A 19,870-nucleotide genomic window follows, 5' to 3' on the forward strand; every position below is an offset into this window, starting at 1 on the left:
AAAAATTCATGCCAGGAACTATTCCATTCATAATTCTGGTCCCCATAAAAATTGGCTATGCAGACTTTAGAGCAGGTATTTTTAAACTGTATGTTTGATTTAAAGTTTCCGTCTCCTCCTTCAGTATAAATTGGCATACCTACAATGAAAACATATTGAAGATGATCAACTGTAGTGGTTTGATAGTTCCTGTATGTTAGAAGAACTTATTGGGGAGCAAGTTCTTTCAGTAGTTTTCCAATTATTTTAAATTTCAGAAGGACATATACTGCAAATACAATAACTCTGATCTTCCATGGACCAAACGCATTGGCTGATTGATTTAAAAGAATCGGTAAGCCTAGAGGAAATAAACTTACTGCAGTGATGAATTAATTTTGCTCAAAACCTCTGATCCTTTTTGTAGTTATTTATGATTTATGAGTGCTTAACACCAGTAGAAATGATGAAAATGTCTTTTTTGCTGTTGTTGGTCTTTGGACTTTTGAACTCTTGTTTCCTGAAGTCTGTTGCCAGACCATTAATAAACACAGATTTTGATTTTCATCTTGGTTTTTCAACACTATTTGTTTGTACTAATCTATTTTCACATAGTGCAAAAGTGTAAGTTAAAGGAGAAACCAGACTTTTCACATTTACAAAAATTTGGCTTTTTCCACCTTCACTCTTCCAAGATTGCTCTCACTAGATCTACTAATGGCCTTCCAAGGCCAAGCGTAAGTAGCTTATTTTCAAATGTTCTTACCTTGTTTTCCTTCGGGCTTCACATTTTTCTGTCATCTTTCTATACTGGGGTTGAATTAAATTCTAGAGTCTATGTGAATGTTCCTCTCTAACTCTTTCTTCTTCAAGTTTCTTCAAAATGTGTTTTTCCATTAGGGTTTGTCATTGGCTTTTAGATCTCTCTTGGTAGGTTTTAAAATGTTTCTTTGGTTATTCTCTTCCATTCAGCCTCTTTCCGTGTCTTAGTATGCATTAAATCCCTACCACAGAAATGTTAATTACACATTCACAAATCTATGTATTAATCTACTATCTTTTCAGTACTAAATCTTTACCAGTTTGAGTTCTGTTCATGTGACTTTTCCCCTACTTCTTCACATCAACAAGTGAGCGTTAACATCACCATACTCTGGGCTAACATATAAGCACTCATTGCATTTTCTTGCAGAATATGTTTTCTGTCCTGTGCGGGCGCCTTAGTTCATTGTTCCTTCCTTGGGATATGAGCCACTACTGTGTCATCACATTCACTGAAGTCTTCTGCTTTTTGCTTTGCTCCTCTCCTTTCCCACATTTTTGTCTTTCAGTTTCTGTGAGGACTTCCTCTCTGGTCAAATCTGGTGAACATATTCACTTCATTTTGTGATGTAATGACTGTTTGTGTTTCTCTCCTCACTTCTTCCCGTGTTCTTTCCTACTTTTTTCACGAGTGTTTTCATACCACTTGGAAGAATATCCAAAAGACACTTGTGGTGCTTTTCACATTTTTTCCCATTTATTTTTATAATTCACCAAACTCCCTGCACGTCTCTTGTTACAAGCCTATCTTCTGTCCCCATTTGATGAGACATTTAATCTTGAATAGATAACCCTTTCCTTTTCTTTATAGACTAGCTCTTCTGGGTGTTTTTGGTCTGGCATATTATGTGGCAAAACCTCTTGTTATCTATTGCACTATCAGGCAATGATACACTTACTTAACATATATGGACATAGCTATCGAAAAACTGTAAGTGTTGTTAGCTGAATTTGCTGACTGCCTGTTTTTTGTTAGCCAGTCTCTTTGGGGAGTATTTTTAATTTAAACTTTCTCCCCATATTGACTTTACATATTCATATTTTTGACGGTTCTGAAAAATCTGTTTTCAAAATACAGAAAATTTTTTTTATAGGCTAATACATTTTCACAGTGCACTGTGACAGTAAGTGTTGGACTTCTGCAAGGTAAGTTTTTAGCAGTCTAACCAAAAGGGTGTAAATCAGTCCTGAGAGGGTGCATTTTATATATTGATCAATGTTGGTATTTTCTCAAAACAATATTATAAAAAGAAAAGCATTCTATCGAATGATACACGAAGTTGTCCACACACTTCTGAAAGTCAAGATAAATCACTTTACACTTGTATTAAATGCAAACAAACCTTATTCTAAGCATCTGCCCACATCCCAAACTGTCACCCATGGTTCAGCTTGACTTCAGAATTCACTTCAGATTGTGTTTCCAGCCTGCACTCCTACCCACCCACATGTCCAACCCAAGTGACAGGCAGCAATGTTTCCATTAAACTACCAAGTAGCATAGAAAATACCCAATGCAGAAATGTTTTCTATGCTGTGTTAATGATGGGTTTGTCTAACTAAGGTTTATGTATAAAAAATAAAAGCAGATTTTTTACATTTTAGGGGTATTCAAAATGCATCAGTCATCCAGAAGGTAATAAAAAACAACCTCCCCCCATATTTTGTGTGATGTTACTTAGTCTGATAGTATCAGCTGCATAGCACAAGACAGGCATAAAGGAGGTGTTCAAGGAGCTTATGCATATCTGTCTATGAATTCTCTGTGATGTGTCTGTCACCTTAATGTGGCATTTTAAGGGTCTGAACGTGCATGTGTTTTTTAAAAAACATGGTGGTTTTAGTATATCCACTTACAAAGATACCTGTAATGCATATGTGCTGAAGTGTGTGGCTATTTCATGGATGTCATTAGATTATAGACCAGTGTTGAAATACCTTCCAATAATTTTATGTTTCATGGCTTTTTAACTCTGGAAACTGAGAATCTGGTGGAAAGTGGACTCTTAAGTGGAAAATATATTGGCTTGTGTGGTTGTGAGCTGAAATTTACTCTCTTGAACATATACCTACTTGCTTTGCCTATCATGTTTGTTCAGAAAAGACTGTTTAGCAACCTAAGTTTCTTTCATTTGTGGCTAAATAGCTTCAGATTTCAGCAAAACAAGTTTTCATCTTTCATAGGACACACAGTGACAGAAATTAAACAACTTACGCATTAGAAAGATTTGTAGCAAGTGTTTTTTCACTGCATGGAGTTGAGGCTGTCTTGTTAGTGCCAACAGCTCTGAATCAAAGGAGGTTATTAGGTTTTTCTTTTTACTAAAAAGTTCCTCAGCTCTGATTCACAAGGTCCACAGGGTATGTGCTTGTTGTTTACTGCAATGACTTCAGTGTCTAGGTTGATAGGAGAGGACACAAATGATTTACATGTGCCTTCCGAACACTGACTTGTGGACTTTGGTCTTCGCAATAGCACCAGGCAGTGTGCTGCCTGCTCCCGTCTTCTGAGCTGAGGTATGTCTCTGCCTTCTTTCCTTCTGTCTCAGCATTCAGAAAAGGGTAGTGTCTACCCTCTCTTGTCAAGAAAGGTTATTTTTGCTAATTCTGTTGGGATGCTACTTTTTTTTTAAACCTAGGAATTTCTTTGAAACATAGTCATTTAAACAGAAGAGGTGACCCATGCACACAAATGTAACCAAGTTGGCTTGTCTTCCCTTTTCTGCATGTATTGCTGTGATGGGAAAACATCATTGCATCCATTTCCCTTGATACTATGACTGTCTTCTTCATTCTACCAGGTAGACTTCCGATTGACATGAGTGGTTTTGGGTAGCAGTAACAGACAAAGATTTTAAGCATGAAGAGTAGTGTGACTTGTGAAAATCTGAAGAGTGAAACACGGAAACAGGAGAAATTATTTGGAGGAAATACACTGAATTAGAAATCACCAGAAGTGATTTAAAAGCTTCTATTCTCAAAGAATTGACAAGTCACATCTATCATAAAATCCTGAGAAAGTATAAGTTATTTGACAACCTCTGAGTTGCTTGAATGTTTATATATATACATTGTTAAATTCATAGACCTGCATTCCACTGCTTTATATATGCCATAGTAATTTAGTCACTTCTGGAGAACTCAGAAATTTGTGATCTGGCTGAATACTGAGGGAAGTGTTGGTAGTAGTGTGTGATACTGATATTAACAGTTAGGCTTGGTTTTACTGAATCTGTTTCTTTATGTTTGCAGGAATTTACAAGCATGTTCATGTTTAGCTGAAATGCATGAATTCCCAGTCCATGTTTTCTAACCTACTAATGATTGGAGTAAGAAGTTTATAGTCTTCAACATCAAAGTAAAATCTATGTTCATAAAAAAAGTAATCCGCTTATTTGTGATTTTTGCCATATTCATTCAGTATCCATCTGATTTTCAAATGGAAAAGGGGTTTTCAATATTTCTTCACACACCAGAAGTGTAACAAAAACTAAAGAAGGTTCTTGGGAACACTCTCTGGTTAGGCACCCTCTTTGTCCTCAGTGTAGTGCACAGGGCTTGAGTTAATACCCACACTTGTTCCCTGTTTAGAAATTTGCAAACAGTGAATCTAAGCCCCTTGGTCTGTTTTGGAATGCTTTTCTCCTGGAGGCTTCCACTTTTCTAGTTTCCTCCCTTGTTTGGTTGTTCTTTCAGCTTTTCTGCTGGAAAAGAGGTAGGACACCACAGGATGTGCAAAGTGAACTTTAATCAGCTGAAGGTGGAAACCAGGGTTGTGCTCTTAGCAGTAGAGACATTTTACATCACACGACCTTACCTAAAGTGAGAACAAGAAGTAATCAGATAGACTTCCAAGGAGGGAAATGATAGGTAAAGTACACGTGGAAAAAAAAAATCAATGGCAAGGATAGTTAAGCAATAAACCAGCATAATTGCAAGTGGTGTGGACCTGTGTCACAGGAGGGTTTTAGTAACCTCTGCAGTGACAGATCGGTTGTGCTACTTCAGTGCTGGGAGATAAAGTAGATGATTTTTTAAAGGAGGTGACCTCCTTGCACCTGGCATTGAGAGGATTTCTGATGGACAAATTTGTCCTAAAATAAGAGGAATGTGGTTGGCCATGATGAGGGAGAACTGGCAGGGGCACAGGAGAGAGAATGTTCTCAGGCACTTTCTGGATGTATAAGTTCTGGTGCCCGACAAGTGGGCCCTGACCACAGGATCTGGAATTGCTAGGTAGATACTATAACAGACTTGTACAAGCATAGGATAGCACTGTAGTTGCACAGACTTCAAATTATAACTTTATTTTTTTTACAGTAAACCCATGAAAACCCGCTTGCCAGACATATAAAATCAACATGGTACTGCCTGTACAAGTTACTGTTGTGGAAATGAAATAGTGGCTTCTCTTTTCATATTGTGATGGGTGACCAGCTAATAGCAAAATGCAATGAGATAATAAAACAACATAAAGTAAATTGCATAAAAATGTGTTGTGTTTTTTTTAGTTCAGAGCAAGAAAAGGTTAACTTTTTTGTCCTTTCTGACTGCAGACTGTATGCAAGTACCAGAATCACAAGTGCTTCAGGGAGTACAAAAAACAAACTGTTCAGTGTGGCTGGTTAGAAAGGAAAATCTGAGTAGTCACAATTTGGTTGTGTTTTTTTTCAAACTGTGTCTCCAAGCAATCTCATGACCACAGTATCATGCTTTGGTTTTGAAGCAGGAACTTGGATTAGTTCTGTTTCAGTGATGTCAAATTTAGTGCTAGTATTTCAGTGTCATGTCAAGGAAAGCAGCCTCCGACTTCAGCCTGTGCAGTAGGTGTGACATAACGTCTGATGTTTTAAATGACTAATTGTAATCGGTTGTGGTGTCACTCAGCAAATCAATAAAAGTTTGCATTAATGGAGTTTAAATGTCCAACAGACATAAACATTCTTGCTGTCACAGAGTAGTCGGCCTGCTTTAAATCCTACTTTTCATATTTACCTGCAGTACACTTGCAAAAAACTATTAATTTCTTTATGATATTTACACTCTTATTTTTGTGTCTCTGTTTTGGGAAAAATAAAAACCCTTTTTGCTGATACACCTGGTACTTTGAGTGCTTAAAAACAGCTCAATTGATTACTTCTGATCTAAAAACTTCTCAGAAGGAAATTGCATAACAAGACTGGGAGCTCAAATATGTGCGTTTTGGCAAAGAGCTGCGGAAGAAAGGCCTGGCTGTAGCAACCCTACAAGAAAAGAACTTGACATTTTGAAAAATTTTTATTGACCGGTGTCGACAGGGAACAGGAAGTCAAATCACTCTCACAGGCAAGCTGCAGTGTCTTCCTTGCTGACCTTTAAATGCCACTTAATGTCATCAGAAAATCAAGGAAATGCTAATAACAGAGCTTTGGGTAAGAGAGTTATATATGAGGGATGTCTTTTGAGAACAAACAAGCTGACTTCCATTTTTATGCACATCTATTTTTGTAAAATGGAATTCTCACAGCACAGTTATATTTTTTAATAGATTAGTCATGCATTATTTTATTAATATTAACAGTAGATTTTTCAGGAGTGTCCATGAGATACCAGAGCTTCTTTTCATTCTTGAAAAGGGAGTAGTTTACAAAAGATAGGTAATTGCATTCTGGGTTGATGACTTTGGAACACAGACTGGCCTCTGCTTTAGGCTCTTCTTAATCTAGCTTGTGTTGATTTAAGCAGGCTATGGACTTTGGTAGGCTTGTAGCAAGTTGAGTTCCCAGTGTCTTTTGAAAACGGGACTAGTATGCTTGAGTCACCAGGTTACTCTGAGCTGGCCATACTTCTGTGTTTTTAACAGCCCCTCTTTGCCCTTCCAAAAAGATTTAGAAACGTAAATTTCAGCCAGAAGGACTAGTAGGAAAAAATCCTAAAATTAAACTGCTTAAGGAAGCATCTTGTCACATTAGGAAAAAAGAAAGTTCCTTAGATTTCAGAAGTTTAATGGGAGGGAAAAAAAACTAGCTGGCAAGCATAACATGAAACAATGTATCCATGAAACTTGATGGCACCATATGTAGGTACTGCAGCTGTTTCCTGCCTCCTTCCAACATCTACTTCATGGACTTAAAATGGACTGTAGTCCATGGTTGTGGTTCAATACGTGTTCAAGACCCTTGCTCAACTGGAGTGTAACTTGACTGTCTTGACTGCTGATATATGCTGGTGTATCTGTGTTCATGCTGGGTTTGCTTTGGTTTAGTATGGGGGGCGAGGGGGGAGAAAACTTTCTTTTTTCTTGCTAGTTTGTGTTACTTAATTGCTGTTTGAACTGCTAGCAAGTGCTTAAACAGTAGTTAAAAAGTGCAAGTTGGGAGACATTTTTAAAAGCTCTTTATATAATTCATTGCCATGAATTTTCTTTTTCTGCCATGGTTTTTCTTCCCCCACCCCTTCTGTTTTTTGTCAGTGCAGTTACAAAGTGCATGAATTGTAGGAACTGATTTTGATTCTGAGCAGAACGTTCATCTAACCTGTTTGAAACAGATGATAAGGTTTGACTATTTTAGCCAGTTACATTGGCTGCAATACTTGAGCTTGGCTTTCCTGTCACTTATGCTGCTGTAACTTGAGTAATTCCACTGAAATCAATCCATTGACAATAAATTAAAACAACAAGAAATGGATGGTGGTTTGGGTAAGTGGCATGTACATATCAGGTCCCTGGAAAGTTTGCTTAATTAACGTATGTTTATAGTGGCTTTACTAACCTGCCTAGAAACCAAACCTCCAAAATCCAGTAATTTGGAAAGAAGCTGTACTGCATCTAACACAACAAAAATATAAAAGCAGGGTAAGGCGTTGTCTGTCTAGATTAGTTTTACAACAAAAGATGAGTCATGCCAAAAATCCTTGTGTCAGTGATTTGTGCCCAACATTTTTTTTTCTTCTCTTAAAGCTACTGGAAAGGGCTACACACAGGGAGAGCTTGAAGGTCTGTCTCCAGTTAGACAAAGCTCTCATTGCTGAATGATGGGTCTTTCAAAATACATTGAAGTTGTCCTCATTCCATTCCACTGTAAGCCTTAGTGAGTTTTTATTTTAGGGGAAGAGTCTTAACATGAGATTCTTGAAATGCTCACTCAGTAAATAATGGGGCTTGATATGAAGGTTGGACTTGGAAAGGAAATATAGATGACTTTCCAAGGTTTTTATTTTTCTTTCATTAAAGAATTGTTATTATAAACTATACTGTCATATAAGTATTACTTTTTTTCCCCTGTATCTTCTGTTAGGATATCCAATATTAAAAAAAAAAAAAAAAAGAAAAGCTTTAAGATTTTCAGTTGTTCATCACTGTATTTCTTCACAGTTATCTGTTGCCTGGAAGAGGATTCTGTTAGCTCTTCAGCTACAAAACCTTGAGGTAGAATTGAATAGGTTATTAATGTAAAACTGGATACATTCAATTTTCTTACTGATACCCTGTGTTTGTAATGCTGGGAGGGAAATCTTGGGCATTTTTCATTATTTGTTTACATCTTTAAATATCTTAACAAAGTTTCTCAACCTTTTTAAAATAGTAAGGAAAGTGAAAGAATTAAAAGTCACAAAATCATACCTGTAGAGTACACTTTCAAATTATTTTGTTCAGTTGTTTTATAAGTGTGTGAAAAGAGGACACTATTTCATGCTGTGAACTGTGTCATTTCTTTAGGAGTAAACAAATTTTACTTGATAGAACCAGGTACAATATGCACTGAGAATTACTTAAAATTTGTAAGTCACACATGAGATCGTTATTTTTTCCACTGCCCAAGATACAGGGCCAAGAAAAGAGTGTATTTCTTTATAAGATCAGGCCTAATCTTTTAACCCCACCTTCCACTTCAAGCTTTTTTCTTTATTTGCTAAAAACATGAAAAAGCTATTGATGCTATTCAGTTCAGAGAAATTGGCGATGAAAAAGATGTGGCAAATACTGCTTTAATCCTTCAGTAAAACTCCAGACAATTAGAGAAGACTGTAGACCATGCTCTTTTTGGGCTAAATATACTATTCTAAGATAAAGTCTGCTGTGTAGTGTACAACATGAAAGATGACAAAAGCATCTAGCTTGTAGTTTTAAGTCACCGATAGTTATCACATGCATAGTAAATGCAGGACAAGACAAAGTCTCTTTGCTATCTACATTTAGCATTTTCAGTTGCTCTCACAGGAATCTATAGTAACTGAGCTTTACCAGGCACTCAGGGACATGCATCTTTTTGCATAGCTGTATTTTTTAGCTCTTTATGCTTTATCAGTGCTTCTTCAAAAGTCCTAAAATCAAATGAATTGTGATTTTGAGCTTGCTACCCCATGTTTTTAATTTTTACTGATGATTGTACCTGGCACTTATGGAAAGGAATTACCACGCCACGTCATGATTGAAATTCATTGCAAGTTACACTCCTATGGAAATCCAGATATTCGCTACAATGAGGAGGCAGCCATACAGTTAAGGCAGAGCATTTTCCAGCCCTTTGCAGACTGGAGAACTCAGGTTCAAAGAACTCCTTCTTTTATTTGGAAAGTGATGGGATTTTTGGTAAACTCTAGTTTCCTGACAGTACATATTCTGTAAGTTTTGGACAAAATCCTGCCTGAGAGCTTGATGTCTTCGATGGGTGAGTTTTGCAGGTGCAGTAGCATGTTCTGTTGTGGTAAGAACAGTATTTTGAATCATGGTCATCAGCCTGTGCTTCCAGAACAGGTATCATGCTCCAACTCATGGTGAATTTGTATCAGTGGTGATTTCACAGAAGCTGTTTCTGAGAAGTGACCATCTTATAACTTAATTAAAAAGTAAAATCTTCCAATTTGATATGGAAACTTCTCTTAAAAATAGAAAAAGGTGGCTCACAGGTTTTGAAGGAAAAGTTTTTGCAAGATCTTTATTAGCAGATTCAAATAACAAATTATGTTGAATTTAAGTGTCAAAACTGAATTAAAAATGCACATTTCAAGCAATCCTGTTTCCTAGTCTTTTCTATTTGTAGATTTACTACTATATGACTGCGTATATTTTTGTTTGTATATTAATACAAAAATGTATTAAAGCCTTGATCTGAAATAAGTGAAATTTTTCCATTGATTTTATTAAGTTTTCAATGAGAAATAAAGTAATTTTTAACATTAAGCAATTACGAAATAGTTTGCTTCAGCTTCTGCTTTCATCTGGGCCTGTTAAAATCCAGAGTCGTGCCTGTCAGTAGGACTTCTTTTGACAAGGTTAAATGTTTGTTCTGAGTAGATTGTAAATTGTGCTTCATTATGCATGTAAACTGGAAATAGTTTGGTGGTACTGGAGTTTCTTTTATGTGAATCTGCAGAGAAGAATCAGGTAAGTCAGGCAGATTGATAGTAAAGTAGGTAAACCTGGGACACAGACATCATGTGTTTAAGGTAGTGTTCTCATTTGAGAGTAAGTCTTGCTTTCAGAAATGCGTATTACTTGTAATTTATATCGAACTGTAAATGTATTTGGGTAACTGTAATTACGTGTCTTGATGAAACTTGTATTTTAAATAGCAAGCAGCAGTAGTGTTACCATCAATAAACTGTAGTAGGTGCTCTTCAAGCTTTGTTTCAGTTGACCTTTAGAAGTTTCCAAAAGTTACAGTTTGCAATTCAACAAGTTTGGCAGAGGAACATGCAAGATTATTCATATCATTGTTTAAATGGTAACCAGATGTGTGTTGTTTTTCTTCTTTCTTTCCCATTGTTTTTTAAAAGTTATGTTAATCCAAGATGTTTATCCATTTACAGGGGTTTTCCACAGCACCAAATTCCCCTTCGGTGAATTCTCGTTCCAGTAGCCTGGGTCCATCACTGTCCCTTGGTAACATCTCAGGAATGACAGCAAACCCAGAAGTGAAAAAGCGCAGAGCACCTCCTCCACCAGTTGTGACACCTGTGTTGCAGAACGTGGAGATGAGTGGACAAGAAAAGACAGCAGCACAGGTAACGGTGACACCACAGAATAATCTTCTTTGCTTAATTTACTGGCTACCATCAATTCATTCATCAGAGCTAAAGTCATTTACTTATACTTTGGTTAGCCATTAACTACAGCTCACCAAAACTCTTGATCTTACAAAATAAAAGTATCAACTGCCTTGTAGTTTTCTACATATTTACTGAGCTTTCTTCAGTCTGCCTCAAGCTTTCTCCCATGTCAAGAAATCGTTCTAAATCAGAAAAGTTTTGTGAGGCATTATGCTAAAAGAAGGATGGTGAAGTAAAAGTAAGGCAGAAAAGCTGGAAATTGTATAGGGTAACTAGGTATCCTTGTTGCTAGGGCAGTCCTGGAGAACGAGAGATAGTTCTAGTGATTGACTAAATCTTTGGTGTGCTGTTTTGCCCAGATACTTGTCAGACTGTCGTCTACATCCCTATTTCCAGTGCTGCCGTGGGATACCAAAAGGCCTACTCTGCTTTCTGAGTTGTGCCATGTGACATTTTAGAGCACTGCTGTGTCTTTGCTTTTAGAAAAGGTTGCTGTTCTGCAGTATGGTTATCAAGAATTAGAAAGGGGGGGGTGGGGGGGGGCGGGGGGGAACCTGAGGACCTAACCCATTGAAAAGAATAAAGGAGAAAGGAAATTGTTTTTGTTTTTATAGTGACATTCAGGTATGTATGTTAATAAACATGCACAAACACATTAAGGCTTCTGGTTCCACCATCAACAAAAAGTATTACATTCTAAACGTAAACTGTAAAAGTCAGTGTGTAAACCTGTATATGGACACCACATAAGAATGCAAGGAACTGGTATCTTCAAAGTTGTGTCATGTGGACTGACTCTTACCTACTTAGGGCTTGTCACCTCTACATCAAACTGAACTTTGGAAAGCAAACTGTATTAGTGCAGAGTGGGAATCTTTGAGTTCAGTATAGTGGAGGAGGAGTCAGAGTCATCAGTCTAGTGCTCAGTCTATGTCACTCCAGCACCTTCTCCATCAAAGCATAGTGTAAGCAAAGTTGATGCATGTTCTTGGTAAAGGATTATGGAATCTTATTTTCCCATTCTTAGGATATCTAAAAGTGTGATTGCTGGAATGTGGTGGTCTGTCATCTTTCAAAATTGGAATAGGTGCCTTTTGAAATAGCAGTCATTTGTAGACACAGCTGAAGAGAAACAATGTTTTCTTGCAACATTTGGTACACTTTATTTTTTAAAATTTCCTTTTGAAATTCCCCTACTGTAATGATGAGTTCTCCAAAGTTAAACATTTAATGTGTTTAAGATAAATAGATCTTTTCATACAAAAATACTATGGCATTATAACCCTTAAGTTTATACAAGTAGGGTAATGACAGGCTATATTATTCTGCCATTCTCTTAGGCTTATGTCCCTGCAGTGTGGCGCTGAGATTTTAAATTGTTCTACACAAAACTACTGAAAAACTAAACGTTCTTTAAACATGTTAACATTTCTATTTTCAGCATTGTTCAAATAGATTAAAGTGCTGGTTTTCTGAAGCCATTGGGAGAAAAGCATTTATTTTATTTATCACAAGTAGCATACGGTACAGTGTCAATTTACAAATTCTCTTAGTTTAAAGGAAATGCTATTTTGAAGAATTCTCATCTGATGAAAATTGCATCGGAGGATTTTCCATGATGAAGTTAATTTTGGGGCAATAGAAATGTCTTGTGTAGCTGACAAAGCCAATGAAGGGCACAGCAGATTAAGAGCACAGTTGCTAGAGTCTGGCTGCATTTGTTGGGTAAAGGACATCTTTCTGACAATGGGGTTGCATAGCTCGAAATATGAAACAGTTATGGTGTGCTTCTGGAGCTCCTGGTCTGAAGGTTGCTAACAGGCTGCCCTGTAGTTCGAACAAGAATGTGTGGAGTACAGTTGAAATGAAGCACAGGTTTCATGAAACAGTAAAAACTGAGGGAAGAGATTAATTACTCAGTATTACGTGGCAAGGTAGCAACAAAGATACTGTTTATAAGAAAACCCAAACAGTTCTGTTTCATCTACATGCAGACTGTCCAGTTTGCTGTGAAAATAAAGTAAAAAATCTCAGTGTAAGTTTATTTCTTTAGTTTATGGGAAAGAATTAACACTGATCTTTTTTTTTCAGGGAAGGACGTCAATTCCTTATTAATGGACTTCCTTCCATAAAAAGATAAGATGTTTGTTTAGAAAACTTTATTTATGTGCAACTGTTACTAACAGGAAGATCCTGCAAAAGGGGAACATGTTTATTTCCAGTGAAGCTAACACATTAATAGAAAATGAGAAAGGTGGTATTCTGAGCTTTCAGAAGGTTTTTTATTTAACTATCTGGTTCCATGAAGTTGTGTAGAAAAGCAAATACTGTAGCGTTTATGAATACATGTAGTTTGATTTTCCAACCCAATAAGCCCGATATTTTTAACCCATTGTTAAGCTCCAGGGCATTCAATTTTCTTTTACAGCACAGATGATTCTTTAGAAATGTATATATATACACATATATCATCTCCCTGCCTGGTGGTTGCAATCAGAAATTTCCATGTCTATGAAGACTGGAGTGTTTTAATTTATGCTTTAAATTTAGATTTTCTCCACTTGCTTTTCTGGATAGGTTGATTAGTGCAATATAATTTTACCATATTGCAGCTTTTGTTTCTGTGGGGTTTGACAGCAATTTACCTCCTTCAGGGTAAGGTTCTTGCAGTAACTTTTAATTACTTTTTCATGCAGCATCATTTGTTTTCCATGTCTATTTGAAGTTCCCTCTGTAACTGTTTAAATATCCTATAGAAAATACTAATTTCTGTTCAGAGGACAATTGAGCAATGTTTCAGAGTGTGCTGAACATGCACTAAGTTCGCAAAGGAAAGCAGAGTCAAAGAAAAGTGTCTACAGACATCTTCCCTGGAGAGTTCCCCCCTCTTTTTTTAAACATCTTCCAAGTGACGCTACTTAGAATAATGAGAAGTCACTTGAAAAAAATATTCTTCAAAAGACTATGGTATGGTAACATTTCCAGTGTGAAATACAGAATGTTTTAATTAGAAATACAGGACGCTTTAGAAGCAAGGAGGTCCCCGCCTTTCTTAATTTGCAACATGAAGCCTACAGCAGCCAGAGAGTAGAGCAGAACAGTGTAGGGGTGAGCAACAGCTGAAACCTCTTTGCAGACAATCCCTGTTCTCTGTCACAGCAGTTCAGATGATGCGCTAGCAGAATTTGGGGCCACCTTACGGTAGTCATAGCGTAAACTAGGTGCCTGCCCCAAAAGGCATGCACATATATGAGAAAACCTGTATGAGCATGTATTGTAGATAGAGCACGCAGAGAAAAGCCACAGCTGAAGTCTGACAGAATTAAGCGTATCTCCTCAGAGGCTTCTTCTGTGACCTCTTTAAAAGAAAAAGAAGTGTGTTTGGATCATTTCCTGGCAGAACAGTCAAACTGAGTATTTGAGTCTTCTGGAGGTCAAGAGTATTGTGCACTGGCAAATTAGTTTATGGGAATAATTACTTTTTGTTGTTGTTGTTGGCATTTTTTTTAGCATGTATGCAGAAATACAGAAATTGGAATGAAGGGGGATGATAGTGAAGGCCCCAGGGACTTTCTGTAAGAGCCTTGTCTGTGAGATGGAGTGGTTTATTCAGAATAAAATCATGAGGCTTTTTGGAGACAACATCATCATTTGGAGACATCATCAGAAGAGGGCTCTTCAGTGCCTTCATCTGTGTAATAGCTCTGATGTAAACTCCAGAAGCTAGGAATGCAACTTGCAGACTGTGATAAGGAGCTGTGGACTGTTTCAGCTGCTGTGATTTTCAGATCAGCAGCACTTTCATACAAGATGTAGGCGTAACCATCTGGGATTTGTTATTAGCCGCTCAAATTCCTGTACTAATAGAAGAACAGGGCGATATAAGAGACAATATTATAACATTTGTTTCATAGATTTTAATCTTAGTCGTCATATGGCAAGACTGTGTGTTTAAATAAAAATTGTATCATTGCTTTTAGCACAGGTGAGGAACTGGCCTCACACTTTCAGAAGGTTCCATTATAAACCAGCACAATTTTCAGGTTTATTTCCATGTTTATATAGTTTTCTGGAGGTTACTGTAAACAAACTAATGTATGGCATACTGTGGGTTTTTCTGTGCTTCTTACATTCCTCTCCATTTAGATCTCAAACTTGGGTTGCCAAGGACAGTTGTTGACTCCCCATTCTTGGTCAAGGCCATACCTTTAGAGCAGACTACTTGCCCCCAGTGTTTTAGCAAGGCTGATGTTTTCTCACCAAGAATAATAGTCATTGTAGAGGCTTGCTCACATGAATAAAAAGGAATATTGCAGCAGAGTCACAGGCTTACATTGCTGGCAGGTTTTTTTCTCCCTACCTCCAGTTTATTTTTGACCATTTTTATGCCTAAATGATAAGTTCAATTTTAAGAGAGTCATTTTAACATGAACAAATATAAATGAGACTTTCATACCTTTCCTGGAGAAAATAAGTTACTCACACTAAATATTTGCCAAATTTCTTGTTTATATATAGGAGATACTATCAGTATTTTCTGTATGTCTTATTGAATGGAAGGAAATTAGAGATGTGGAAATGAGGAGGAAGTGTAATTTTTGCCATCTTAGTTGATGATTTTCTAATACTGACCACCACGTAGCGTTTTCTCCTTTTTTCCTTTTTTTCCCTTTGCAAGTGTTTCTGTACTCCTCTTGGAGACAGCAGCTTCCTGCGACGTATGTTCCCCTGTTCCAGTACATACTGCACTTGAAAGAGTTACAGTTCTGCTGGCTATCCATTGGTAGGAGTGCTGTGGAGCTGACAGGACGCTGGATTAGGCATCCTAGCCATTAGGCAATCCTAGAATTTTCATGCCTTTGGTAGGGATGCCTTTCTCGCAGCAGAATTTGTGTTACGGTACTATTCATTGTCCTTTTATACATAAACCAATATACATAGAACACACCAGTGACTGAAAGCTTAAGTCTCCTCTGGCTGATCCAGCATATTAAGAGTATGTCAAAAGGAGGAAATACTGTCATGAGATGTCCTGCTGAAAGCCATTGAATTTGTGCCCATCTGCTGGCAGCCCTGAAATACTTCAAATGACATTGCAAGTGAGCACAGCATATAGTGAAAACGTACCTGAAATTCATTCAACCAGCAAGAACCAAAGAATAATGTTCAAGTAGTAAAAATAAAGGACAGGCAGTGAAGGAAGTGTATGAATAAAATTATATTGAAACCATAATTAACATACTAAATTTGTTCAAAGTGTTATTAAAGCATAGAATCACCCAAATGTACAGAATAAGTCACTGAATTTGCAGTCCTGAAATTTCCCATGTGTATATGTGTATGCTACAGGCATGGACTTGGAAGCCACTTGGTAATGTGACTCATTATCTTCCTTAGAAGTAAAATATATTTTAAAACAAGAGGCCAAGATTTTTGGAAAGAGCTCAGCTGTCTGTAATTAGGAAGCTGGGTTTGTAGCTGGATGTCTTCTGAACTTCTAAAATGTCAGAAGCTACGTCTGGTTGCTCAGCAACTCAGTATCTGGCCACTGTGATTTTAATATATTATTTTTCAGTATGCCACCTTCTGTTGCAAAAGGAGTTTAAATTGAGACATAATATAAAAATTCAAGCAAAGCAAGTATTTCTTCCACTTAAGTCCCCCCAGCACAGCAGGTTTTTATCAACAGACGTCTGTCTGGCATGTTTGCACAAAGTGATTACCACTCTTCCACCTTATTTCTTCATAATCTAATGCCACAGGTTTGTGGTTAGCTGACTGCAAGGGTGATCTTGATTGGTGTGAAATCACACTGTTACTGCTGTTCTCAGGTTTTCAAAATGACTTATATCCCTGTGGCTCCAAATTAAGCACTAAAGGAATGAATACAGACCCTGTAGAACAGTGTAGCATAAGATAGGTTCCTAGGATGTACAGCTGTGTCAGTAAGCATGCCATCAGTAGAGCTCTCCATTTGTGTGTCCTGTGAGTTAAAGTTACTTGAATCTGCTTTGTCCCTGGGTGTTTTGGATAAGTCTGGCATTTCAAATAATACTCCTGCAGTTGGCTTTCTTTGTGAGAAGCAGTTCAGTGCTTAGAAAAAAACCTGTGTTTGTGAGGCTGACGGCCTTTTTTCCTCGCAAATTTTCTTGGACTGTCAGAAGCATCATTTTTTCAGAGATGCATGGTACCAGCAGGCACTGCAATTGTAGGAACGTTGAGGGACCGAAGAATCACAGCTAGATGAGAACATCTACCACAGTTACCTACAGAACTGAGATTTATCATGTGTAGGTGTCTAAAACCTGCTTGATTAACATCTGCTGTAATCATCTTTAGAAGCAGTGTACTCTTACCAGCTTACTGTCTTCTACCCCTTCCTTTATGCATCTGCTGTAATTCATTATTGTGAACACTCCGCTCTGGTCAGAGACCTGTGTCCCAAGAGGAAAAGTTTCAAATTGCTTTCGTTTTACCTACTTGGTTGATCCTACTTTTGTAGAAATTACTGTAGTCATACTTGGAAGAAAGGTTCTTCGTTTTTCATACTGCAGCAGAATACCCTTAAGCTGTAGGTATTTTCTTCCCTTTTACCTTAATCTTTTTTTCTGTAATTTCTCTATAAAGTGAAAGGTAAAGCAGTTCATGGTGGAGACCATCTGACAGTTGTATTTTGTTTTAATAAGGAGCCCAGAATTCAGCACAAAGGGTGGATGGACTCAGATTAGTTATCTCCCTTTCATAGGTTACACCTAAGCCAGAAATGTCTTCTAGAAGTCAACAAGATATGAGTGCATGTTTTTTTTAATCATCTTTCAGAGAGGAAGGGAGGTTTCTTTTGACTCAGAGGTCTTCTGGGTGAGGTCTTCTCAACCTTTCTCTTATGACACATTTCCTTTCTCCCTTAAGTGTTCTGTGAATGTTATTTTTGTTTTGCTTTGTTTTGTGGGTTTTTTTTTTTTTTCTGTGAAGCCTCCAGAAGTCTCCTTTGAGAATAACAGATACTTTTTTCACATTCTGAGGAAGGATGCATTGAATCAGTTTCTGCTGTAGGAAAATGCTGTTTTTCAAAATGTGTCTTTTACTTCTACAAAATACTGCATCTTCTAGGTCACTTCTTAGGTTTTGTGAGTTCCCAGAGGATATGAAAGCAGGACTTGTTCTGAAGGGAGAGGGAGAACACTTGACTAAATTCTTAATTTTTAAAAAATATTAATTAAAAGCTATTAAATGACTGTGTTTGTACACTTTTTGGGTTTGTTCTGGTTTGGTTTCCTTTTTGTGCATGAAGAAGGCCTGAAATGTGAATGCTGCTATTATTTTTAATAGTTTTTGTTAACTGAAGATTTCATGAGGGTTAGCTGTGATTTTCTCCAGTTTTGGTGGCAGACTTGTCAGAATTCTCAAGCAATGTATGGTATCTTTTGATAGCGTTTTTGTGATGAGGGCCAGGGATATTGAATCGTTATTAAAGATGCTTTTGTCCAGAATGTTGTTCAGGTGCCCAAGTTATGTAAGCTTTAAAGAAGAAACATGGTTTGTTTTTTGGGTTTTTTTGCACAAAGTTAGTAGGTAGTCAAGAATCTGTGAGATGGCCTTTCATGGTTTAAGAATAAGCCTAATACTAATACCCAGAGTTCTTGAGATGGTAGATAGGTAGTACAGCTGCTAAGAAAAGTTAAGTCATACTCTCTTCCTAGTTTTTGTATTAGAGTTTGGATATTAGGTGCTATAGTGCACACTGTACTGCTGTACAATGCCAGATTAAGAGACTGGGGATTTCTTACACAATTGGCATGAGGCCATTTTACCTTTTGATAAGGTGTGTTAATACAGGTAGATAGATAAATAATTAATAGATAAATGCATTCAAAATGGAGATTGTATCTATTTCTCTGTATTTCACATCAAATTCATGTAGCGATTGCTTATTTTGGATATACTAGACTATAAATACTGCATAGTAATTATGAAACTTTCCATTAGGCTTGTAGTATGCATCTCTCTCTTTGGGGCTTTTATTCCAGTCATTTTGTCTGAAATTGTATTTAGAAAGTTATTTGCTTCATTTATGCATTTCTATAGTTGAGAGTTTGTGGGTATGATGGGGTCTTTTTCCTTTGCTCCTAAAGACATAAAAAAATCATTTGTTTTGCTACACATGACATAAACACTGCCTTACTTTTTGGCCAGAGAGCTGCCTACTCTTCCTCTAGGATGGTAAAACAGTTCAACCATGCTTTACATTTTTCACAGGTTGAAGTTGCCCACATAGGCAGATAATGAACATGAAGCTTGTCCAATAACATAGCTAAGGAATGCACTTTAGGTCCTTTGTCTAAGGAGTGCGCTCTAGATCCTTTGTTGGAGCAGCAGCTGTGCAAAGTATTATCAAGATGATACACAGAGACTGCAGTGCAGTCTGAAATGGAAAAGATTATATAAAGTGACTGTATCTGTACTAAGTCTCTTCTGTGAGAGTCTATTAAGTGTGGAGCAAAGAAGTAGAGAAAATATTGCTTAATAGTATTGCTGAATGCTACTGAAGCCACATTTGAGTTTTCATAAATTCAGAGGAAAAAGTGCAAGTAGAGTTGGTGTTTGCAAAGTATGAGGGAAGCCAAGAAAACTATAAGTCTGCTAATGTGATTTATGTACTAGAAAAAAATCACTGGAAATATAATAGAGAATTTAATTAGTTGGCATCTCTGTGAAGATAATGAATAGGGTAAATGTAGCTTTACTAAAACAAGAACCCTACCTTACAAGTCTCATAGAATGCTCTTGATGCACTCAGCAAACAGGTGGATATGTGTGATCTGGTTGATACAGCTCTGTTACCTCAAAACTTCCACTGAGTTCCCTCATCACGAATTTCTTAAGGAAACCAAGTCTTCATTCCATAGGGAGGAATGTCATCTTACTTTCACAGTAAAGAAAAGAGGAATCGCGGGTTAGGAGTAAATGATCTCTTCAACTAGTGGTTGAATGTGGCAACAGCTTTAGAGTGTTTGAGGATCCACGTTCATCATATTAA

The 19,870-nt window shown here is 37.1% G+C and overlaps 1 protein-coding gene across 10 annotated transcripts in view; it reads left to right on the forward strand.

Moving 5' to 3' along the window:
* The window catches only part of COBL (cordon-bleu WH2 repeat protein), a 208,781-nt gene that overhangs the window by 121,945 nt on the left and 66,966 nt on the right, over positions 1–19,870 (forward strand). For all 10 annotated transcript variants that reach the window (XM_055799625.1, XM_055799623.1, XM_055799624.1 and 7 more), the window contains one exon: positions 10,594–10,788. In XM_055799625.1, coding sequence (XP_055655600.1) covers positions 10,594–10,788 — 195 coding nt within the window. The remainder of the gene's footprint in view (positions 1–10,593; positions 10,789–19,870) is intronic.

This window comes from Falco peregrinus, chromosome 3 (assembly GCF_023634155.1).
Source record: "Falco peregrinus isolate bFalPer1 chromosome 3, bFalPer1.pri, whole genome shotgun sequence".
Classification (NCBI taxonomy): domain Eukaryota; kingdom Metazoa; phylum Chordata; class Aves; order Falconiformes; family Falconidae; genus Falco; species Falco peregrinus.